Source organism: Oryctolagus cuniculus, chromosome 5 (assembly GCF_051225735.1).
Source record: "Oryctolagus cuniculus isolate XC-2025 breed Fujian yellow rabbit chromosome 5, ASM5122573v1, whole genome shotgun sequence".
Taxonomy (NCBI): Eukaryota; Metazoa; Chordata; class Mammalia; order Lagomorpha; family Leporidae; genus Oryctolagus; species Oryctolagus cuniculus.
The window spans coordinates 30,532,841-30,558,630 of NC_142871.1; the positions used below are offsets into that span (position 1 = coordinate 30,532,841).

Consider the following 25,790-nt stretch of genomic DNA (forward strand, 5'->3'; position numbering starts at 1 on the left):
CTGCCTTCCCGGGCCACAGCAGAGAACTGGCCTGGAAGAGGAGCAACCGGGACAGAATCCAGCGCCCCAACCAGGACTAGAACATGGGGTGCCAGTGCCGCAGGCAGAGGATTAGCCAAGTAAGCCGTGGCGCCGGCTATGAATTGTTTTCTTAACTTACTGCGTGGAGAGCTATGGTAGCAGACATGATCTAAATGAACTAACACTAATGGTTAGACTGAAATGCAAAGAGTGAAAGGCACATAAAAGTTAGACTAATATGTTCTGTTTAAAGATGTACCTGTGAGCTCACAGGCTCAGGAAATGTTAGAAGAAGCAGAGGGGCCAGTGCTGCAGTGCAATAGATTAATCTCCCGCCTGCGACACCAGCATCCCCTATGGGCACTGGTTCCTGACCCAGCTGCTCTACTTCCAATCCAGCTCTCTGCTATGGCCTAGGAAAGCAGAAGATGGCCCAAGAGCTTGGGCCCCTGCATCCATGTGGGAGACCTGGAAGAAGCTCCTGGCTCCTGGCTTTGGATCGGACCAGCTCCAGCCATTGTGGCCACTGGGGAGTAAACCAATGCATGAAAGACTTCTCTCTTTCTACCTCTACCTCTCTAATTCTGCATTTCAAATAAATAAAATCTTTAAAAAAAAGAAAAAGCAGCAGTAGAGAAGGAGCAACACAACCCTGGCCTTTGCATGGTTCATTGAGAAGAGTCATCTACAGTGGCAAAGCACCTCTAAGAATGAGTTAGCACTGCCCCTCACATCAACCAGCTCGGCCTACCATTCCTTCCACGCAGCTCCACACTCAGGAGATGGAGTCTTCTTTACAAGACATGGGTTTCCCATTTTCACATCAGGAAATGATAGACTTTGGTAAAGGTTTTTTTATAATTTGGGAATGTCCATGGTTTCTGCGTGTATTTTTCAGAGTGACAGGTGAATACCAGGGTGGCAGAATCATTGTCCCTTTGATGTGCAATTTTTAATGATGCTGTAGACAAAAAATGATTTCTCTAGCCCGTTGGTGAACAAGGGCCACCATGGTTATGGCACTTACTTTATGGAGGCTTGCAGCTTCTCACACAGGACAGCGAGCACAGAGACCACGTCGTCACACAAGGACTCCACTGTCGATCCTTCAAAACACGGAGGTGACAGCCATTAGATGCTGGGGGGCACCAGCAACTCCCCCCACACACTTTCTCACCCTCCACTTCTGCAATTTTTCACGACCAAATATGAGTGGGCCACAAAAATCATCTCAGAATCAAACATAGTCATTCCTTTCTACAGTGAAACACCCAAAAGATATCCCAGAGAGAAAATAATGAGCTGTTGCTTAGTAGTATACGTAAAATTCAAACCTAATGACAGAAAGTTTTGTTAATTTAAAAAACCACCCAATTGACTGTAATCATTCTGCTATTTAAGCCAGCAGGCAATGAAAGCTTCCCTTATTTTGACATCTTGACTTTCTGGATCTTCTGAGAGAAACAAAATACGGCAGCATGGGAAAGCCCTTGGAACAAAGAAATCGGAGAAGGGAGACAACACCATTTGGTCCCCATCTTCCCCTACTCTGTCTGTTCACGGCCAGTCAGACACATGGACTTTGTTGATGATGGAGCAAAAGCAAACACCAGAAAAATAATTGCTCCTTCCAAACATGTTCTAGTTTCTAAAACCAAAACTCCCCAGAAGCACTGTGGGACAAAGAGTGGAATTTGGAATCTGTTCAAGGCCATGTCCACAACTTGCTGTGTGAGGATGGGTAATCTTCAGTTTTCCTTTTGGCAAGATGGGATAAATCACACCAGTTGCACAGAATCGATAGGTCAAGTGAATAACAAGTGTACACATTTGGTTTCTAAAAGAAAAACCTATAAAGATCTTTATAAATATGGCTATTTGATGACTGTATTCATAAATGAGTACCCATGGAGCCAAGAAAAAATGAGAAAAAATAAAAGTAAAGTGGGTGGAGGGCAGAGGGAAGAGAGAAATGGCTGAGCCTCAGAACACAAGATCTTAAATGTAGGAGAAACAATAAGGGACAACGATAAAACAAATTTAAAAGAAGCCAAACCCGTAAGTGGTTCTTAAGTTGAATTCTAGACAAATTTTAAACAAAACCCTCCATGAATTTTTCCAAATGTATTTTTTAAAAAGATTTATTTATTTCTTTGAAAGGCTAAATAACAGAAAGGGAGAGACGGAGAGAAAGGGATCCTCCATCCACTGGTTCACTCCCCAAATGGACACAACGGCCTGGGCTGGTCTCCCTGCGAGTGGCAGGGGCCCAAGCACTTGGACCAACTTCTGCTGCCTTCCCAGGTGCATTAGCAGGAAGCTCGATCAGAAGGGGAGCAACTGGGACTTTGAACTGGTGCTCACATGGGATGTCAGCATCACAGGCAGTGGTTTAACCCAGCAGACCCCACACCAGCTGCCTGAATAGAGATGTGTTCCTGACAAGGGGATCTTGACCCCCTCTTAGTTTAGAAAATCACCCCACACTGAAGTGAAGGTTTTGCGATCATACAGCAGTCAGGAAAGGACAAGTGGACCACCTTGGAGCATTATCACTGAGAGCTTTAAAAGCTAGTAAAACCCGTGCACTTTTCTGGCCAGAGCCCAGGAACACGGCCAGATGGGACTGAAATAAGCTGCAAAGTGTAGAAAAGGACTGGGAGCATTTCTCTTTCTCACTGCCGTCCTTCCCTCTTTTTCTCCTAATTATGGTTCTTCAGCCGCTTCACTCTCTCTCCCTTGCATTCCCGCCCCTTTCCATCTTCTCCCACTCCTATCCCCCTCTCCCTATCATTCACTGGGCAAACAGAAAAGCAAATTTTCTCAATATTTTCAACATTACTGAATAAAATCTGAAATAAAACATATTTCAATTGTAATTGAATTGGAGTTTTTCATCACTCAGAAAAACAATGCAACTAAATTTATTTTTTTTAAATTGAAATTCATGCATGAATTTTTCATTATAAATATTTTCCCTGAACTTTATTTTAAAGTTATTTTATGTGAAAGGCAGAGTTACAGAGAAAGAAAAAGACAGAGGGAGAGACAGAGAGGTCTTCCATCTGTACTTGGCAAAGGCAGACTCTCTGTGATCAGATACCCAAGTGGATGCAATGACTGGGCTGGGTTACACTGAAGCCAGGAGCTTCTTCTGGGTTTGCCATGTGGGTGCAAGGGCCCAAGCACCTGGGCCATCCTCTGCTGCCTTCCCAGGTACATTAGAAAGGAGCTGAGGGCTAGCACTGTGCCTTAGTGGGTAAAGCTGCCACCTGCAGTGCTGGCATCCCATATGGGCACCGGTTCGAGTCCTGGCTGCTCCACATCTGATCAATCTCTCTGTTATGGCATGGGAAAGCAGAAGATGGCCCAAGAAGATGGCTTCTGCACCCATGTGGGAGACCTGGAACAATCTCCTGGCTTTGGATTGGCCCAGCTCTGGCCATTGGGGCCATTTGGGGAGTGAACCAGCAGATGGGAATCTCTCAGTCTCTCTCTATCTCTATCTCTCTTTGCCTCTCTCTTTGCCTCTCTGTAACTCTGCCTTTCAAATAATAAATAAATCTTTAAAAAAAAAAAAGGAGCTGGATGATAAGTAGACCATCTGTGACTTGAACTTGTGGCCATATGGAGCCATGGCTTTGACCCGCTGTGCCACAGCACCAGCCCCCTAAACTTGTTTTAAAATATTAAATTGATGGGCCAGATATTCTGGCACAGCAGGTTAAACAGCCACTAGAGGCACTCACACCTCAAATCTGAGTGCTTGGTTGAATCGCAGTTACTCTGCTTCCAATCCTGCTTCCTGAGAAATCAGCAGATAATGGACCAAGCATTTGGGTCCTGCCACCCATGTGGGAGACTCAGATAGAGTTCTTGGCTCCTGGCTTCTGCCTGGCCCAGTTCTGGCTGTTGCAGGCATTTGGGGAGTGAACCTGTAGATGGGAGATTCCCCCATCCCACTCGCTCTCTGTCTCCCTCTCTTTCATGCTCTCTCTGCCTTTCAAATAAATTTTTAAAGAATAAAATTTCTTGTCAATTATGTGTGAATCTTTATTTTGTTCCTGCTCCTGTGGGTCAGAAAGAAAGTCCCTTCACTTGGTTTTGTCCATGGCCTATATTGGGCTTATACTGCGTGACTCCTTACAAGATGACTCATTTATCACATGAAGACGCTGAGATTGACAGACACAATTCTGGGCTAATAGCACTGTGTGCCAGTCAGCGTTCTGCCACCCTCTACTCAATTCTCATTCCAGCAATTAAACCTGACTTTCATGGAGAACAAAGTAACTAAAAAAACATAACACAAGCAAAGGCAGCCTACAAGAAGGAGGTGTGTCACTGAGATGGGACAGGAAGAGATGTAGTTAGCATGAATGAGTATAGTGACAGAAGGAAGACAGTAGCTTATTAAATAACAGCAGGGAAGGCAAACCCGAGCAGAACCTCCAAGGAGCACGAGTAGGCATACAAGTCAGCACGAGATCTCCTAGATATCGTGACACCCACAACGGCAGGCACACGGCCAGCATTTACTCACAGGACCACTTTCAAAACTGAGCTGGTAAAAATCAAACCCATTACCTTGACTCCTGAATTCCTGTGGGACATCTGGATTTTCAATGATCTAGTAAAGGCGACACACAAGCAATTAGAAGACGTAGGTAAGAATCCCGACTCAGACAATGGAAAATTCTAGTAAATAAAATGGTGCCCTCAGTGTCTGGGGCTCAGCTTCCTTACCTATGTGCACCCTCCAGCTCGTCACATCATTTCATTATTCATGCTATTTAGGAGAAAGACGATGATGCGTGGGAATAGACTTACCAGTTGCAAAATAATGCACTCGGGAGACCACAAGCTTCCAGGAAGTTGAAGCCCTGTGGTGCTGGGTGTTGGATGCTGACTTGTGGCCATGCCTGCTGTAAGGCACAGCAGAGAACAGCTTCTCCCAAGGTCACAGATTACATTGTGCCTGGCACCTGGCAAAGGCAGACTCTCTGTGATCGAAGGATCAGGTCACTGGGCTTCAAAATACAGGTGCAAAGAAGCACCATCTTCCTATTTCACGGAAAGCAAGTTGACTTCCTCCTATGAGACCAGCCTCTCTGACTGCTGCTGGGCAGATTCAGATCCATGGGGATGGAGAAGGAACTTTGAGGGAAGGATGATTAAAAATAGTAAGACTTGCCAAGGCCAGGACAATACCATGGCTACTGAGCTGAGAACAGGAAGAAGGCACTTCAGCCTCCCGACATGTCTGCACCAGGAGATAACAGGAAGGCATTTCACACTAATTAACCACCAGACATGTACATCATCTCATGGTGCTGTTTTTTTTTTAATATTCTTGTAATAGGCACATATTTCTACTATCCTCCATTCTCGAATCTGCGGAATCAGCTGCTCTAAACCGGTTTTGGTGTGATGTTACGTCAGAGACTATAGCACACAGGACATGATTAGAATGGTATTTTCTGGAGGAAACACTTCTGCATCATGTTTAAGGTAGGCAAATTCCTACCCTGTCCCCTAGCTCCAAATATTTACCTTGGTAATTTTGCTTTGTGAAATGAGTAACTCACAGTTTAACAATGGCTATGGTCATGTAGTCAATTCATTAATAAAGCTGGATGATAAAAAAGGGTTTCTGAGGACACCAAATCGAAATTGTAGTCTGTCCTGGGTGCAGGGTGGGGATAGACAGTAGGTTGAAGATGCACTTCATGTTAATGCCTCTGGTGTTCTGAGTTATTTCTTTTCTTTCTGCTGTATTTGAGTCTTCCTGATCTGAGGTGGCCCAGGGTATCTTCTGGAAATGGAGTATGTTAAAAATCTCCACCTCTGCCCCAAGTAAGGCTTCCTGTCCCCCAAGGGAACACACAGCCTCCTTACAGCAAACCTTGCCATTCCTATAGACCACTCCACTTTAACAGCTTATCAAAAAAATACCTAATTCTTAGGTGGCAAAACTCGTATCTTCCTCTACTGGACATCACAAACATGTCAAATGTTAGCATTCTGAGATCTGTGGTTTCCTGGGACATGGAATCACATCTCCAGGGACTGCATGACTAATCGAAAGGAAGTGACAGGAACCACTCATTTTCCACTGTATATAGATTCTTGCTTCCATTTGGGGGAATGGGACCAGGAGGCCAATTCATCACACATCACCCAGGATAAAGGCAGGTGACCCTGTGGTACCATCCAGGACTCTGCAATGACACATGATACCACTCTTACTGAAGAGCAAGAAAGGCTAAAAGGCTGAGGCACTTGACGTGAGACCAGCACGAGGACAGGGACACATCACTCAGACACGGGACTTGTGCTGTCACTGAGCAGTCATCACACAGTGGAGGTGTGCACCTGCAGACAGCGCAGCCTGCGGCATGCCTATGCTACAAACCATCGCCCATGGTGCCCAAAATGGTATGCAGCATGGGACTGTACTCTCCTACTTACAATTCCAAAGAGGGTTAAACAGTAACATTGAAAGCTCTTTGAAACCACAAAATCCCATTTCAGTGTTTCGTCTTAAAACATAACATTGTTCATACTAAAGTATTATTGAATGCGGTCACTTAGCAAAGATGGAATAGAAATATGTATTCATGTAAGAATTCACATCTTAGATTTATGTCCGTCAAAAACCTTTTTTTTCCTCATGACATGTTGTCCATTTCTAGATTTTAAATTCTTTTAAATGAATATTCCCTTATCACCAGATTCAAATTCTGAGTACAAAAAATCATTTTTAACAGAGGGTAAGCTAAAGTAATAAAAATGTCTCAAATTAAAACAATGTTTTAAATAGAAATTTGGATTTCAGAAATAGCAAACACAAAAGAAAAAAAAATCAAAAGCTTTTTCCGTATTGTTTTCCACGCTGGTTGCCGGCACCCAAGCTAAGAACCTGTCCTGGGAGTCAGTGAGCAGGGCTTAAGCTCTGGCTCTTTCACCAATAAGCTGATTCATTTCAGACTTGCATTTCATGTCTCTGGGCTGCATGCTCTCATTGTAAAAGGAGAAATCAAAGAATTCTACTTAATGATCTACAGGGCTCCCCTCCACTCCATGATTTGCTACAGATTAAAACATGAGAAATAATTCAAGCTAAGCATAAAATATTAATTGGTACAGAATTTCTGAGATATTTTGAACTGCAACTGAGATTTTCTAGGGAAAAGAAAGTAGCAAATGCTGTTGCAGAACACATATTGCAGATTTTATCAGGATTTACATCTGAATTATTCCAGATGCAAATTTGAAATACACAAGGCACCAATTTTAAAGAGGATTCATTCTGTCATGAACACTCCTGGAAGACAAGGTACATAAGAAGCCATTTCTATTCACATTTTCCTTGAGAATACTTGTTTTGGACAATCTGCTCAAATGTAGATTGCAAAGCTGAAGTGGGCCCTGGTGATAGAGAGGAGGCAGGGTTTGCTCTGCCCTGATGCTCACAGCTGAGAGGTGACAAAGGGAACCCACACCCCAAGGCATGTCATGAATGAGAATTCCTTTTTCTTAATTTCCTATCTACTTCCAGCATTCATTATATCCTACTAATTTTCAAGACAAAATTTCAATGGGAGAAAAGGGATTTAAAAAGTCATTTTTTTCAAAATATGATTTAAAAATAAATTTTAAAACAAGGACTAAAACATTGGAAACCATAAAAAAAAGAAAAACAGCTCTTAAACCAACAATCAAAAGAGCTTAATTTAAGGAAGAACGGTTCTTCTAAAGCAAGCAAACCATTTCTAGAGTTTCCTGTAGGATACCACCGTGGCAGGAGGGCTGGGGTTGGGGACAAGGACACACAGCCAGTACCGAGATGACAGGGGAGTGCAGCCAGCTCACCGTATTCTCCTGCCTTTGTCGCAACTGCAGGGTCAAGTCGCTGAGCATCTGACTGAGAGTGGCCCGCACGGCAGTGTTGATGCTACGCTGGTGACAGCTACACGTGTAGGTCTCAATGCAGACCTGGTCAAGAAATAACACAGCAACACATGCATGCACTTGTAGGGACACGTTCACTGCCACCGTTCTTTGGCAGGAACCCAAGAAGATACCAAATCCCTCTTAGACAGAAAGTTAGCCTGATGAATTAAAATGACTGAACATATTTAAAATCCCTGGAAGTGTGTGTGTGTTTTTTTTAAACACTCCTAATTCTTTTTTTTTTAAATTTATTTGACAGAGTTAGACAGTGAGGGAGAGAGACAGAGAGAAAGGTCTTCCTTCCATTGGTTCACTCCCCTAATGGCTGCTATGGCTGGCGCTGTGCTAATCTGAAGCCAGGAGCCAGGTGCTTCTTCCTGTTCTCCCATGGGGTGCAGGGGCCCAAGCACTCGGGCCATCTTCCACTGCCTTCCCGGGCCACAGTAGACAGCTGGACTGGAAGAGGAGCAACTGAGACTAGACTGGCGCCCATATGGGATGCTGGTGCCACAGGCGGAGGATTAGCCAAGTGAGCCCCAGCCCCGGCCCCTGGAAGTGTGTTTTTAAACATTTGGGAAAAGCAGTGTTTCCCTAAAGATGGCCATTCTTACAACTTTATTCTTTCCAACATCAGAGGAAAAAAACAAATTAGTGGTTTTCAGTTGTCCAAATAATTCTGTCTAGAACAAATCCAGGTTGCTGGAAATTAACCAGGAAATTGCCAGCCTCACTATAATAATCCTTTTGTAAAATTAACCAGGTGCAAAGTAAATATTTTTTAAGTTTAATCTATCTTCTATTGAATACTTAACATTTCAAAGGAACATTTGAAATTTAATACTGTATTTGGAAACTAGCCTAGATAAACTCATTTTACAGTTAAAGAATAAGTTACAGTACTTTTTATAAGACTATTTAGAACACATGGATTTTAAATTCATTTTCTCAAGTGATGACTGCTGAGTATAATGGATTAAAGGTACAATAATTTGTACACATCTTGAAAAAAAGTGTTTTCATCCTTTTTGCATGTGATGAAATGGTTTAAAACACTGCAAATGCATTCAAATGAGTGCAGTGTTTCACTCTGATGAAACCAAATTCTCCATAGCCAAATTAGGCAAACCAGCACCCTTTGCAGCTCATAATTTAACAGTCTTCTTGCTACCCTACAGTTTCCTAAGAAGTCTATGTAACAGTTGATCTTTCTGGGCTCTAAACTCTGACATTTTATAAATTTAGGGGAAATTTTAAGCTTTAAAAGCATTAAAGATGAAAGAGTAGCTATTTTGAGAGCTGAACCGCATAGTTAATATAAATTCTCTTGACTATTTAGAGCCACACCGACTACACAATCTCCCTTTAAAAATCCCAGCAATCACTTTAGACCCACGAAAAAAGCACAGACGAGCAGTAGGCTTTTCTATAACAGTGCTTAAACAGATGAGAACTTCCCAAACATCAAATGTGTTCTTGCAGGTTGTAATGTCACCACTGGTTTTAGTTTTATAGCGGAGATGACTTATTGCACGAGGTATTTTATCAAGGGAAAATGTGTGACTGTTTACTAAGCTAAAAGTAAGAACTAATATAAGTAGTTCATTCTGCTAAGGTTGAACATTTAAATACAGAGTATGACAAGAGGATGTCTTGTTAAATATAACATTACCAGGTAGTTGATGTTATTACTAGCTTTAGGTACCCAGAAAGAAATGCTTAGCAGCTATCCTAATGACTTTGGAAGAATAGTTCTTTAAGCTTGCTGTAATAATAAGAATCTGGTAATCCAGTAGGGTTCACAGAGTTAGGGTTTCCATTTAAACTTGAACCCTGAATTCAAGGCCAACAATTTTCATCATGTGAATGTTTGTTCTTCCTGCACCTCAGGGCAGTACTAATCGGAGTACCCTGGATCAGAGGAGCTAAGAGAATACCAAGCCCAAAGGCAGGCGGAGTTTCTGGAAAGGGCTTGTAAATTCATCTTTCTGTCTCCCCCGTCTTGGATCTACCTCCCCATGCCCTCGGCTTTCATCACGGAGGACTGAAACTTGAAAAGCCCCAGTCCTGTGCCTCTGTCAGAGGTTGCACCATGCGTGTCAAATACCTTGTGAAAAGCCCCAGGCCCCTGATGACCAGGGAAGGCACGGAGACACAGGGCAGTGAGGGGGCTCACAATGGACACTGTGATCATGTCATGCATTTGTGGACATCCAGTTTTATGACATGCTAAACACAGCTGAGAGCAAAGATACAAATGGTTAATGAAGCGGGACACATCCATAGAGCAGAGAGAAAAACAGAGCAAGAAACACCAGCCTGCAGGCCATCCAGAAGCAACCAAAGTTTTACATCATTCTGTCAGCAGGCTGCCAGTAACAGTACTGGCCAGACCCAGGGAGGAATCACAATGATTAACTGCGAAGCAGCGTAGTGGAGTGTAGTAGATTTTCAATAGGCATCAGCCACAGTGACCACGAATTTTAAACTTGCCATGATAGATGCTGGCTTAGCTTTACAATGCACATCTTGCTGAACTGTGTATTTACCTTCTCTTTCTCATCTGAATGGGGTTGACGGCACTGTTTTTTTCAAATAGTGCATAATACTGAGTATGACATTCCAGAAGAGCTAGGATATTTCCAATTGGAAAAACTGTATAGAGATGCCAACTGGTTTATGGTCATTAAAAATGTAGAAAAGGTCAGAAGTTAAGCTCCAAGGAAGCAGAGGAAACGTCTTCTCTCTAGGGAAGACCAGCTCTTGTTGTTCATGTTAGCAAATTTTGGTCATCACTCTTTAAGTCTCAGCTCCATGGGGAATCACAGGTGACAACCCAGTTGCTAAGCTGTTTCCGATTCTTTCTGCAAGATGCTTTCTTCCTAAGACAGGTGAACAGCTTTGCCAGGTGAGCCTGACAGGAGGTACGTAATCACATGGGTCCTGAAGATACAAACACACACCCACACAGAGGGCTGAAGTTGTTTTATCATTCCAAGGAAACATGTGCGAATATAAGTCTGATCATCATGCCAAGTAGGGAATTTTGTTGGTTTTCCTTTTGGATCTCAATTCATAAGGAAGTTCTTTAAGTGCCAGGTTTTCATGGACAACTGACTGACACTGTCACAGTCCTCTTCCTACTCTATGTTCTTGGCTTAAGCTGGTTTATGAAAATGGTTCAGGCAGCCTCATCCTATCAATCCTGCACCTCTGCAGGCAGAAGCAGAAGGCATCCTGAGACCCAGTTTCTGTTCAAAGAGAAGCAGAGAGGACCCCGCGGAGCTCCAACATCCCGCAGACTTCCAACCCTTACAAATAAGGCCTCGGAGAGTCCGACAGCCATTGGCTAAAGGAAGGTGTGCGGACTCCTTGCAGAAGCCATGGCTTGCTCACAGCCCATGCAGCCAGAAGTAGCCAGGAAACAGACGCCCGAGAGGCGTCAAGCCAGAATAAAACAGCTGGGCCTCAGAGAGGTACAGGAAGCCTTTGGGGAGGGGCAGCGAAGTGCCTAAGAATGGGGCTCTTCCCCGCCTCTGGCGATCTCCACTGATCTGTGCTGGCCTCCTCGCTCCTTCTGGTGACGTTCTTGCCAGGAGGTGGGCGATACCTCCTCGTCTCAGAACTGCAGGATGCTTCCAAGATCAGTGGATCAGGTCCACTGTGCACTTGATTTCTGGATTGTATCTGGAGGCTGCTCCTTCCGTGTAGAATACTTTACTGGAAGGCTATCTCAGAAATAATGTCACCCAACCTGAGTCAAAAGGGTATCACTGAATATTTCAAGAGTTATAAATCAGTTCAATTTAAAAAATAATTCCAAGTTAGGGGTTGGCATTGTGGTGTAACAGTTTAAACCTCTGCCTGGGGTGCTGGCATTCTACATGGGTGCCAGTTCAGGATCCAGCTGCTCCACTACTGATCCAGCTCCCTGTAATGCACCTGGGAAAGCAGCAGAGGATAGCCCAAGTGCTTGGGCGCCTGCATCCACATGGAAGACCCAGAAGAAGCTCCTGGCTTCAGCTTAGCCCATCCCTGGCATTGCAGCTGTTCGGGGGAGTGAACCAGTAGATGGATGAGTACTGGTTCTGTCTCTCTTCCTCTCTCTGTAACTTTGCCTTTGAAATAAAATAAAAAGTAAATATATTTTTTAAAAAACTACCTTAGTGACAACCAGAACAGCTTAATCAGAATCTTTGCTGTTAGGTGTAACACTTTTTAGGCTGTCCAGGGTAACAAGCAGAACTCTTACTAAACTCTAGATCCTCTGATAATTAATACTTACAAAATATAAATGATTAAGGTGTAAAGATAGACAAGATAGTAGCATATTCCTTTTTTCTTTTTTTTTTACAGGCAGAGTGGACAGTAAGAGAGAGGAGAGAGAGAGACAGAGAGAAAGGTCTTCCTTTGCCATTGGTTCACCCTCCAATGGCCGCCACGGCTGCTGCGCTGTGGCCAGCGCACCGCGCTGACCCGAAACCAGGAGCCAGGTGCTTCTCCTGGTTTCCCATGGGGTGCAGGGCCCAAGCACTTGGGCCATCCTCCACTGCACTCCCAGGCCACAGCAGAGAGCTGGCCTAGAAGAGGGGAAACCGGGACAGAATCTGGCACCCTGACCGGGACTAGAACCCGGTGTGCTGGCACCGCATGTGGAGGATTAGCCTATTGAGCCGTGGCGCCGGCCGTGGCATATTCCTAATCGCTACTTAACTCTATGGTCACAAGAAAAAAAAAATAAAAGAACTGCATCCATACATCTGCTTCATATAGCAGTTACCTAAGTAAATACCTCAGTAAAAGTAGACGTCAAAAGATAAGACTCGTAAGAATTTCATTTGGTTGTCAATTTTTATGGCAAGATTCTGCGAACATTTTCCAAGACCAAAGATAGCCAGGAAATATAGCATAATGGCTCACAGCACATGTTTGCAATGTAAAAAGTCTGGATTTAAAAGTAGAGCAATAGGAACTTGGCCAAGTCAATTAGCCTCACTTTCCTTGGAGTTCTAATCTAGCTAGGTTGTGACAGAGATTTAAAAAGAGCAAATACCAAATGCTATTTATTGTCATGCCGTATGCACTCAACAACTAGCAGTTATGAATATTAACCAGTGTTTTGAAATGGAGAGAGAGAGAGGGAGATGACTGGAAGGAGTGAAAAAGGAAGGCCCCTAAAAGGATGAATCTTAGAGGAAAAAACAAGGGGCTTGGAGACAGATTTTGCTTGAAGCTGCCAACAGGCTACAGTAGCAGACTATAAAGTTTCCATGAGTCGGCCAGCTCAAACCAGCAAATACACATTGACAACTAGGCTTTCTGCCGTTGATAAATCTAGAGAAGAGCCTTCAGCAAACATGAAAACACGTCCCAAATCTTCCCAGCGGAAAAGCAACATTAGCCATCTTCAAAGTGGCTTCAGGGTGTTACTGGCCACGGTTCCATCTTTTCCTTTATCCCAAGACTCCAGCAATTTGTGCTCTGCAGTTCTCCCAACATTAGGGTAAGCTGTCCTTTGAAAACTCAATGTATTTGCTAATCTGGGAATAAGACTAAGACAAGCCTTCAGCTCAGCTTTCAATCAGCGAAGCGAAGGATTAGGTATCCATATGGAGTTTTAGTAATGATTGCTCATGGAGTTGAACAGAAAACACTTGCTAGGTATTTCATAGTTGTCCATTTCACAATTACGTAGTATTTCTTATTTTTCCCTGTATTGCGCCATTCTGAAAAACTTTCATTATTTCCATTTAATTAAGAAAGTTAACGTTAGAAACACAAATGAAGGCTGCTCTCTTACTTACAATTTAAGAGCTTAATTACTTTTTGATAGGTTCAGCAGTACTTTGGGGGAAACAGTCTTGGTTTTTTTCATACCTAAGTACACTTCCCATTTCCAGTTCAACAGGTTTTAGTGCAAACATTGTCCTTGCATAATGGCCAGTGAATGCTGCAGTGAGAAAGCAGAGACGGCAAGATTCCTTCTCCCCCCTTGCACAGGGTGTCAAATGGCTTATTCCAAGGTGTTTTTATAGATGGCTTCCACATTTCAAAAGTGACCATGCAAAACATTAACTAATGACTGGCCCCCCACAATAAAGCTTCCTACTTGGATTGTCTCTCTCATGTCTAATTGGCACAGCCACACTACAACACAGGGACCACTTGCTGGTTTCTTTTACAGAGAGCAAGCAGGAGGCAGGAGAGGTCTCCAAGCCAACACCACCAGGAGCCGAGAGAGCCAGGCTCCTCATCCATTTGGTGGACTGCATAGTCCATTCTTTTTTCATAGACTGTTCTTAGGCTAAGATTTTTTTCCTTTGTGGTTTGGGTCAAGCCAACTGTATTTGGACGTGTCACCCTTTCTGGACAGGGCTGCCGAGTCTTCCGCCAGCTTCCAGATACTCTCAGCGAATGCTGCTTGGGCTGACTGTGGCTGTGTGTGCTCGGTGCTCGGGAATCGCATTCTATTTTTTTTTTTTTAAGATTTTTATTTTATTTTATTTATTTGACAGGTAGAGCTACAGACAGTGAGAGGGAGAGACAGAGAGAAAGGTCTTCCTTCTGTTGGTTCACCCCCCCAAATGGCCGCTACGGCCCGTGCTGCACTGATCTGAAGCCAGGAGCCAGGTGCTTCCTCCTGGTCTCCCATGTGGGTGCAGGGCCCAAGCACTTGGGCCATCCTCCACTGCCTTCCTGGGTTCACAACAGAGAGCTGGACTGGAAGAGGGGCAACTGGGACTAGGACCCGGGGCCCACATAGGATTCCAGTGCCACAGGCAGAGGATTAACCAAGTGAGCCACGGTGCCGGCCCCGGGAATCGCATTCAGCATCATGCAGAGATTCATGTCCAAACAGATTGCTGTGATGATGATCAACACAACCTTCCCCCCTTTTCTTTGAGTAGCTAGGGTTCCCTGGCAGCCCTCACCTCCCGAGGGTGTTAGGACTCCTTACTGTCCCTGCTCCTGGGCAGCGACACACCAAATGTCACATTTTCCTTCAGGTGGCAAGGGGAAGACCAGCCTCTTACATGCTGGGCTGCTTCTTGCTCCTTTCAGAAATGACAGTGTCCTTGGAAAAGTGAACCTGCAAACAATCGGAGTACTCACAGATGTCAGTTTGCGTTCAACTAAAAAAAACCCAACTATTCCTTTCATCACTTATATAGAGTAAAACTTATAAATGTGTTAAAGTGTTTTATCGGGGCTGGTGCTGTGGTACAGCGGGTTAACGCCCTGGCCTGAAGCGCCTGCATCCCATATGGGTGCTGGTTCTAGTCCTGGCTGCTCCTCTTCCAATCCAGCTCTCTACTATGGCCTGGGAAAGCAGTGGAAGATGGCCCAAGTCCTTGGTCCCCTGCCTTCGCATGGGAGACTGGAAGGAAGCTCCTGGCTCCTGGCTTTGGATCGGCGCAGCTCCGGCCATTGCAGCCAATTGGGGAGTGAACCATTGATTGGAAGACTCTCTCTCTCTCTGCCTATCCTCTATCTTTGTGTAACTCTGACTTTCGAATAAATAACTAAATCTTAAAAAAAAAAAAGTGTTTTATCTCCAGAGACATATATTTGAAGTGATTTATGTTAACATGACAAATCAGTTGATGAGCCACTGTTTGCTTTTGATACACATAAAATTTTTCTACCTGTAGTTCATGAACTGAAACACATACCATCATAAAAAGAACATGTATCTGCTAATATAGTGAGAGCTAACAATTATGTATTTTTCCCCATCATTTCAGAACTCAGAAAATCATTGCCTCTTTAGGGTCTGAATGTGTACTCTGATCAGGGCATACAAATCCTATAGATATTCTTTTCAAGAAATGGAAGGCCAATCCATCTGAGTATATTCACACAATTTGGAAGTGATGTTTACAAAAGCCAGAGAATTGAGAAGCCAGCTTGTCTGTTGGACACCTTGGGAGTCCTGGAAAGCGCCAATTTCTCTAGGCTACAATGCAGATGGAGAAGAGAAGGCTTTGCAATGACAATCACAAAGGCACTTGCCAGGGTTTGGAGATGGGCTGGCTTTCATCAGCAAACATCTCTCAAATTTGGTCTCATAGTCATTTTTAAAAATCAAATGCTTTCCGATGAACCTTAATCAAATGCTTTTCGATGAACCTTAGGAAAAACAGGCTGAGAAAGCAACACACCTGGGAACAGCAGAGTAGGAGAACCAGTACTGTTACTCGCACAATCAGCTAAGCAGCCCCAAGCGTGCGGAGCAGAGAGACACACAAAGGGTGGTGACCATGGCATGCTCCCACGAAGCAGTTTCTTAGTGGAAAGTGGCCCCTGGAGTAGTCAGAGAAGGGCTCTCCCCACCGCTGGGGCTCGCTTCCATGCCACGTTCACCCCAGCAAGGGTAAAGCTGCAGCGAGCAGCAGCACAAACACCAGCAGCACTCACCTCCGCGATCTTCAGCACAGCACTCCCATTCAGATCAAACGTCGGGGTGTAGGTGATGCACAGTAAAACCTTGCGCACGCCAGAGGTGGGAGGCGAGGGAATAAAAAGGCAGAGATTAATACACCGCTCATGGAGTCCCGTTTTTCTGCACTTGATGTTTCGTTCTGTCCCACCTACCCGCTCTCTAGGTAGGGGCCACACATTGCCTGGTAAAATAGCTCTTGGACTTTAAAAAGCAATGGCTGCTGACCTTTGCCCACTGAAGGACTGCTGCAAGACTGGCCACAAATGCCATTCTTCAACCACCCCAGGCGGGCTATCCAATCATAACAACAACAATAAAAAAAAGCGATAGTAGAGACTGCAAACAATGGCTAGGCTTTGTGTTAGGAACCTCATGTGAATTACCAAATTGTAATTGTAAGCAACACGCCTGAGGTATGAACTCTGGTCACCGACTCCATGCACTGAACTACAAGGCCACACTGTCTCCATTCTGTCCCAGACTCAAAGGGCACCATGGTTTTCTGTTCCTCTCCCCTGCCCAAATCCAAATGAGATGAGGGAGTCTTTTACGGCATATTCCTCTTCCCTCCTGTAATGTCCTCCACAATGCTGCATGGGATTTACTTATTTTGTTAGTCCCAGGGTCCCCTTTTCCCCCAAGCTATAAAGACATGAAGGTCATGACATTTGCCAGATGGTGAAGAACCATTAAACATTTCCCTTTCTACACAGATTCATTAGGAGACTGATCAATGAAAGCTCGTGGCATTTAAGGGTTGCTTCTAATTTTGTAGACAAGAGGCCAGAGTCTGCCCCTCTCATCTGGCTTCTGACTTCCATGGCTGTGGAACAGAGATGCACAATGGCTGGTGCCTGCTCCCCGATTCCAAACCCAAGAGCCACGTCTGCCCTTGGCCTGCCAGTTCAGGAGCCAGCACCGCAGCCAGACACGTTCCCCGGACAGAGGACATGCACCTCATGCACCTAGTCAGCTCCCAAAGTGCAACAGTAGGAAAGGACATGAGATCTCTCTTGGTCTCTGTCTCAGGCGTTCCCTCGGCCAACCCTCACAACAGGCTCCCCTTCAGAGAAAGCAAATGCATGTGAATCTGTAATTAAAGAAGGAAAACAGGCATTTTTGCCACATCCCAGTCACAAGTTAGATATTAACTCCTCAGTCCTTTGATCTTTAAGGTGCCTTAAATCTAAGAGTGGACGCCAGATAAAAATGGGCTCAGGGCTATGGTGGCCGAGAGTGATTGCAAGAACAACTGACTTTGGCCTCATGGGAAATGGCTGCCTTTGGTTTAATGAGGATCTCTGGGCACTGCAAGGTGAGGACAGAAGGATGCCAAGGTCAGTGGGGTCACCAGCACCTAACCTGTGCTTGGAAGGAGGCTCTGTCTTCAAAGCCTGTGTAGGGCACAGGGGTGGTCCCTTGGTCTGAAACCCCCATCTTTGGCTCCTTCTGTGCTCCTCATGTGGTTTATTTATATATTTTTAAAAGATTTTATTTACCTATTTTAAAAGGTAGAATGAGAAGGAAAGAGGGAGGTAGAGAAAGTCAGAGGTCTTCCATTTGTTGGCTCACTCTCCAAAAGCTCACAGCAGCTGGGGCTGGGCCAGGCCAAAGCCAGGAGCTCGGAACTCCATTTGGGTAGCAGCAGCCTTAGAATGGAAGCCATCACTTGCTGCCTCCCAGGGTGCTCATTAGCAGGAAGCTGGATCAGAGTGGGTAGCCAAGACTCAAACCTGCACTCTGATCTGGGATGTGAGTGACCCAAGTGGCAGTTTAACCCTCTGTGCCACAAGGCCCGCCCCCTCATGTTGACTCATTTGATTGACTTCCTTCAGCCTCACCTCGAATGCCACCACGTCAGAAAGGCCTTCCTCATCCCTGTCTCTGCAACAGCCTTGCTACGTCTCTGCCTTTCGCTTACTGCTGTGGGTGTGTCAGTCTCGCACACTGCTTGCTTGTTTCCTTGTTTATAATCTTCCCGATGGATTTTCTCACTCTATTGGGCCCTGAAAGGCCCCCAGGGCACTCTCCCATGCTGTCCTCTGTCACTCTCTTGCCACATTGCACAGCTTCCCTCTCACACCACGCTTCTTGGCGAGGGGGAGGAAGGCATGAGAAGACAGCTAGTGGGGGTGGTGGTCTTGGGAGGGCACTTGGTACACTGCGCTCGTGGTTTTGAAAGTACTGACAACAAAAACTGGAGACTGGGAGCACTTTGCAATCTGAAAACAATGATGGCAAAAATTAGTCTGAACTGGCCAATTACTGATGTTCCTTATGGATCTGCCAATATTGGCTGTCTGCCTTCATTTCTCTGTGGATTCCTAGCAGGTGCACTGGGGGAGGTTTATAGGGAAGTCTGCGAGATCAGAGCACTTTTCTGTGCACAAGAGCTGCTTTGTATTGCAGGAAGTGGGAGCAGCCCCTACAGGGAGGCCTGGGTGAAGGCCTTGAATTGTGAGAACCCAGTCATTGGGACCCTCTGGGGGACTTGGTAGTTCAATTCCCTGTGTTGCAAGGAGGGCTGGTAATTACAGAGAGAGGTCTCCAGCCACAGTTCACGGAAGATCCCCAAGCCGGACCCCGCCAACACTGTTTGGAAGCTTCTGAAGAATGGATTGCCATACCTCATGTCTGCCTGCCAGTATCCAAGACTCACTGAGCTATATGGCAAAACCACCCAAGGCAGAAAAGGAGTGGAAGGAAAGAGACCCAGGAGGACAGCTCCATGGGCTCAGGCAGTACACTGTGTGGAAGGCACTGCAGGTTTTAATTAGAGGGCTGAGGCTGGGCTCGGGCCCCCATGACTCATGGGCTATATTAAGGGCATGCGTCTAGCTGGAATGATGCAGCAGACAGAAATAACTTATCAAAAATGATAAATGAAGAAGCTGTTCATGTTCCCCAGGCCTAGCGAGTGCTAATTGGCTGGATTAAAACACAGACTGGGCGTGGGGAACATAGGGCAACAGCACACTCATTGGAGGCCTCTGACTTGCGTTCTATAATGGGAGAGCAGAAAGTTTGACATTCTGAGCACGTTCACCCCATGGAAAACGGGAGCGCCTAAATATTCAGGGCAATGCCACTGAAAATACATCTTTCCCAGGGCCACGGAAGCATATTGACGAGATTAGCACTGAACAGCAGGAACTTGAGTGACAGGCGGCATCTTGCTATCCAGGCTGCCGGCACAGTCGCCAGAAACAAGCCAGGAGGAAAACAGGGAAACAGTGGCAAAGAGGAAAAAAGGATTAGAATCATTAATAAAAATTCCAAATCACTTTTTAACAAGCCAGTCATTGAATAGTTGCTATACGCTAGAAGCAATGCCTTAATTTAAAATGTTGTATCCAGGGATAGGCATTTGGTGCCTTGGTTAAGTTGGGATGCCTGCATCCCATGCCAGAGTGCCTAGGTTGAAGTCGCTGCCCTGTTTCCAATCCAGCTTCCTGCAAATGCACACCCTGCAACACCTGCAAATGCAGCAGATGTTGGCTCAAGTGCTTAGATCCCTGCCACCTACGTGGAAGACTTGGATTGGCTTCTGGGCTCCTGCCTTTGGCCTGGTCCAGCTCTGGCTTTTACAAGCATTTGGGGAGTTAACATGGTCACCTTTGGAATGAAGAGGGACCATTGTAGGTGGGTAATGACGAAATGGACAAAGTTTCAGGTGTACCCTACCGACGGAGAACACCCTGGATTAATTCTCTCACTAGAGCAGGCCACAGTCACACCCAGGGTTTCTCCATCCGGCTCACCCTGTGCTGCAACACAGAGCGTGAGCGAGCAGGGGCCGTGACTTCAGAGCCACACACATTCTGGCTGCATGACTGTGCGATGGATTCGGTGTTTAATTACCATGACACTTTGTCTATGTCCTTTAGCCCATTTAAAATTCCCATCCCACCTCAAGGATGTTTACAGGTTAAAAAAAAAAAAGCATTTTTTTTTAAATGCACATATGGTGCATATCTTAAGACTGCCTTTTTGAGGCTAAACAAGCCTCATCTGATGTGGCTCATAGTATTCCAACCTAAAGGAGTTAGGCATGTTAAATAATCCACATTGAAAAGCATGCAGCTTTTGCTGGAGTTTGCATTCCACTTTCTGCTTTGTGTTCTTCCTTTCAGGCTCCCGTTGAATTCAAGTCATTCTTCACTAAGTTTCTAGCTTCTGTGCAATCACAAATATAAAGAAAGCAAAATCATTCACCTAAAAATCTCACCTTCTATTGGAGATGTTAGTGCCTGCCTAACGGTACTGTAGGGCTCACTGTCCTTCGTGCTATCACAATTGGGAACAATGTAATAATGTTGAAGTCGAGAAGACACAGAAATTCTGAAGGCAAATGAGATGATAAACAAAGGGAAAGACGCACAAAGCAAAGGAAATGCCAAGAGCAAAGGCATGCGAGTGTGACAGCAGAGGCTAGCTGTGAGGCTAGAGGTCAGCTGGAACCTTATTGCACATCAGCCAAAACGCCCCATGTGAAGCGTTGCATGCGTATTATCTCCGAACTGGTCAGGCCAATAAATCATCACCAAAGCCACACTTCCTAGGCTGAGTGGAAGTCAGAGAGATAAAGCGGATATTTAATAAGGCATGGCTGAAGTTAAAAATTGGCCCTAGTGATTTCAGGGCCATGAGTCAACAGCGGTACACTTAGGAAAGAGAATTTCCAAGGTGAAAGGCAATGGTTGGGGCTGGTGCCCATTAAGCCACCACCTGCAGTGCCAGCATCTTTACGGGAAACGATTCGTGTCCTGGGTGCTCCACTTCTGATCCAGTTCCCTGCTGTTGTGCTTTGGAAAGCAGTGGAGGATAGTCCAAGTGCTTGGGCCCCTGCACCCATGTAGGAGACTTGGAAGAAGCTCCTGGCTCCTGGCTTTTACCTGGCTCAGCCCTGGCCATTGCAGCCATTTGGGAAATGAACCAGTAGTTGGAAGATTCTAACTCTTTCAAATATATAATTAAATCTTAAAAAAAAAAAAGACAATGGTCACTTGTATTTGAAACCTTAGTATCAACCTGCCACCTAGACCTGCTGAAATCTCATAATTTCTTTTTCTAAATACTTTTGCAAAGCTTATATCTTAATAAAATAGCATGCTTTGGAGAACAAAGATATGCCTTATTCAAAATGCATACTGTGACACATACAACTTAATCCCAAAGTGGGCAGAACATTAAAAAGGCTTACTCCTACAGCATTTTGGGGGAGCAATTTAGATCTATAATGAGCCTCCAAAAAGTTCATGAAAAATGCATATTATGAAAAAAGTACAGATTTCAAAACACTTTTGCACCAAAATTAACTTCTCTCTGAACACCAACTTTCCAAATCCTAATTAAATCTGTGTCCTCTCCACACCCCCACATCAGATCTCTAAGCTTCTGAGTAGTAAGGTGGACCTTCTGAAATGTGCCCCCCACCTTGTGTCCAGTCCACTGTACGGAGGTGTGATGAGTGCTGCTCCACTCTCAATTTTGCCCACGCACTGCTTACACAGGTGACCACCCTCCCGGAGTTCCAGTGGGACTATGCCACTAAGTACCCGGCCATTACTGTAAAATGAGTGGACAATGTAGTAATAACAGCTCTAGAGCTAACAGAAGGCAGCTGTCCTGAGAATCAAATTCAGAACCAAGTAGTGTGGCGTGTTACAAGTGGTTTCTGCAACTATACAAGGTAATACAGGTTGAGCATTCATACCCCAAAAATCCAAAATCTGAAAGCTGATACTTTTTAAACACTGACCTAAGGCTCAAAATGTTTTGGATTCTGGACTTTTGGATGAGAGATGCTCAAGTGGTAAAGGCTATGCAAATGGCCTCCAGGACCTCAGAAAATGGATATTCAACCTGTAAAACAGCAGTTCTGGATGGCCTGGTGAAGGCAACTGTAGCTTGGTGGTCCCCCACGCAGGAGGCCCAGCAAACTGGCAGGCCCTCACTCTGCACAGGGAGCATACAAGCAGCATCTCCCACAAGACTTAGGAAACATCCCGCTACCTGATACTTCCAGTTATGTTCTGCTGAGAATGCATCTTTTGTATTCACCGTCATTCCTGGGAACCTATGTGAGATGTTATCACTTCTGGCAAGGTTCCAAGCGCGTCCTCTGCAGGACCACTTCTGGGGAATTCAGGAATGAAGACGCAATTCCTGAAGTTACTGGCAACTGCAGGGCCATGTCTTCTACCTGTCTGCTCCATTATTCAGGCTTTCATTCATTCATGCATGCATGCATGCACGAATTCATTCATTCAGTACAGACTTGTTGAGGTGTTACTAGGGGTCGGATCCAGGGCTAGGTGTTAGGCATACAATGGTGAACAAAAAGACCCAATTCCTAATCTCGCAGAGCTGATGTCTAGAAAAAAGACAGCTGTAAAATAAGTCGTGAAGGCTCTGCCAGGGAGAATGCACAGTGCTCCGTGAGGCCATAGCTGTGTCTAACGCATACTACACTAGGTGTCATGCTGCACACGTCAGTTCATGGCACCCTAAACTTCACATGTTGTAGTACGTATCACTGATCAGTTCAACATAGGGGAGAAGCTAAGGGTACAATCATAAAGTGAGTTGATTTGAGGGGTTCAGTTTATCCCATGGCACCTGGGTGGGCAGGGTGCACATTGAATGGACAAGTAATTCAGCTCAAACTATTATCATATCTTCAAGTGCTTCCTGGAGCGATTCTGGTATCGTTTTTCAAAGTATTAGACATTACTTGTAAATTGAACCAAACAAAATAAATGACTAAAGCTTAAGAAAGTAACGTTAAATCTACGTACAGCCTACAGAAGGCCTTACACTTTCCTTGTGTTTGGAGGAAATCCTAAATCCCAGACGTAGTTGAGGCCTGGATTCCGGCTCTGGCCAAGAATTCAGCTCTGTTAATTTCACACGTGTTTCCTTCTGGCCTCTCCTTGCACACTGGCTTAGAACTTTATAAAATTAAAATCATTGCATAATTCCTCTCTGTAGACAGGTTCCAGTTCTTTTTTCCCCACTCTGTTGGATTTGGCACTGCTGAGGACAGAAAATCCCAGTAGGAGGCATGGACTTCTAAGGCACCAAACGCCTTTCTGTGGGGAGCAGAGGGTGCCCGGCTTCCTCTGCACTCACCGCGTACAGAGTGCGAATTATTCCAAGTGGACCTCAACCACGAAATAGAAACAGACCCTTTCTCTCATGGTCCATGCACAAGCAACAAAGCAGGCGCAGTCACTGGGGCAATGATGTTCATAGGAAAACTATGTAAATATTAATTATAATGGATTGAACTAATTCACTTAAAAATAAATTATTTTCCTATTTTGTTCTCTCTTGGCAAACCCTCATAATCATTATCTATAACCAGAGGCCTCATGAATATACTTTTAAGAAAAAAGATCTATTTACTTATTTGAAAGGCAGAGTTACTGAGAGAGAAGGTGAGGCAGAGAGAGGTCTTCCATCTACCAGTTCACTGCCTTGAATGGCTGCAATGGCCAGGGCTGGGCCAGGCTGAAGCTAGGAGTTTCATCTGGGCCTCCCACGTGGGTGCAGGGGGCCAAATACTTGAGTCATCTTCTGCTGCTCTCCCAGGTTCATTAGCAGGGAGCTGTGTAGGAAGTGGAACAGCTGGGACTTGAACCAATGCCCACATGGAATGCTGGCAATGCTGGCACCACAGGCAGCGGCTTAACCCACTGCACCACAATGGTGGTCCCATGAATGTACTTCTAACGCTAACGTTTCCCCCAGAGGTTGTTACATAATTTCAGTTTGTAACCTTCAGGAAGAAATCCCTGCACTATTCATAGGAGATTAGTTCCAGGACCTCTTGCGCTTACCAGAATTCAAGGATGCTCAAGCCCTTTACATTAGATGCGATAGTATTTTCATAACCTATGCAATCTTCCTGTATACTTTAAATCACCTTTAGAGTACTTGTAATGCTTAACACAATATCAGCACTACATAAATAGCTGTCATAGCATATTGTTTAGGGAATAATAAGAAAAAAAATCTACACATGTTAAACACACATGCAATTTTTTCTCTCAGTAGTTTTGCTCCAGGGTAGTTCAATCCATGGATGCAGAATAGAGACATGGGGGTACCTGGACTTATGGAAAATCATATCAGCCTCACTAGGTCTCTAATATGGCAAACAGCTAAACACTTCTTGCTCAGAAGTTTTCCATTATGCAATCGTTAAAACTGTACTTTGAGGAATAAATACAGCCGTGTGAGAAATGCTCATGACTTACAGGTATTTGAAAAGCAAGAAATAAAATCTATATACACAATGGGTATAACTATGAATGCCTAAATAGATATGATCAGAAATGAAGATAAAAATATCAATTAAGATTCACAATTTTTCTCCTTTAGAATGCCAATAACGTTATACTATTGTGTTCCTTCAAATTAGTACAAGAGATTGGAGAACGCAAACTCACTCTCTCCTAAGTTAGCTCCTAGAGACCCATCATTCAATCAGAAATTCTGGTCACCAGCCTAGAGGTCATTTTAGATTGCCCCTGTTTACCAGTTCGCTGCCCATGTCACTGCCCATCACCACCTGCTGCTGATTCTGTCTCTGCAAATCAGTTCACTGCACTTGAACTTTTCTGCATTCACCCCTTCCTTCTGCCACCAACTCAGCGAGGTCCCGGGGAGCTCTTGCACAGGCTCTCTAATAAGCTGTTTTACCAGGGCTCAGTTCTGCTGATGCCCAAACGACCCTGCAAAGTCCTCCTCCTCCCACCGCTGAAGTGTAACATCTGCCTGTGAATCTGTCACCTTCTTGCCTACCCTGACCAAGTACCCTAAAATCTTCTTCAACTTCCTTTCCCAGCTCATCATCCACTTCTCCTCACGGATCTCACTTCACATCCACACTTCTCCATCTTGGGACTTTCCTTCTCGGATAGGAATATCATCCCACCCACCTTGCAACGTCCAACTCAGATAGGATGCCCTCCTTGTATTGTTGATCTACCCGGTGGAAGGTGGCGATTCCTTCTGAGTGTTCCCATGGAGTGTTTCTTCTGATACAACTTACTCAGCTACCTTAAATGATGGAAATTGTGCACCTCTTGCTCTCTTTGATTATACTAGGTCATACTAGCTCTACTAGATTCTAAACTTTATCTTTGAATGTTTGCTTTTCAAACTACATAGTTTAATTCTGTCAGTAACACAATCACATTCATTGAGGAAACCAACGAAAGGAAAGCCTAAAAGAGCACACTTTCATGTTCAATGAGTTATTTTCAAGTTCAACTTGTAGCAAGCTTCTTTTAACTGGATCTCACAGCTGGAGTTGTAGGAAGTCAAATTCCATGGATATGTTCCAGCTAGCACCCTTTCTCTT

The 25,790-nt window shown here is 44.7% G+C and overlaps 1 protein-coding gene across 5 annotated transcripts in view; it reads right to left on the reverse strand.

The window, feature by feature from the left end:
• The window catches only part of ARFGEF3 (ARFGEF family member 3), a 179,249-nt gene that overhangs the window by 95,215 nt on the left and 58,244 nt on the right, over nt 1–25,790 (reverse strand). For all 5 annotated transcript variants that reach the window (XM_051854295.3, XM_089332622.1, XM_089332623.1 and 2 more), the window contains 4 exons: nt 16,393–16,461; nt 7,897–8,019; nt 4,609–4,651; nt 1,049–1,127 (listed from right to left, as the gene is read on the reverse strand). In XM_051854295.3, the coding sequence (XP_051710255.3) occupies nt 1,049–1,127; nt 4,609–4,651; nt 7,897–8,019; nt 16,393–16,461 (314 nt within the window). The remainder of the gene's footprint in view (nt 1–1,048; nt 1,128–4,608; nt 4,652–7,896; nt 8,020–16,392; nt 16,462–25,790) is intronic.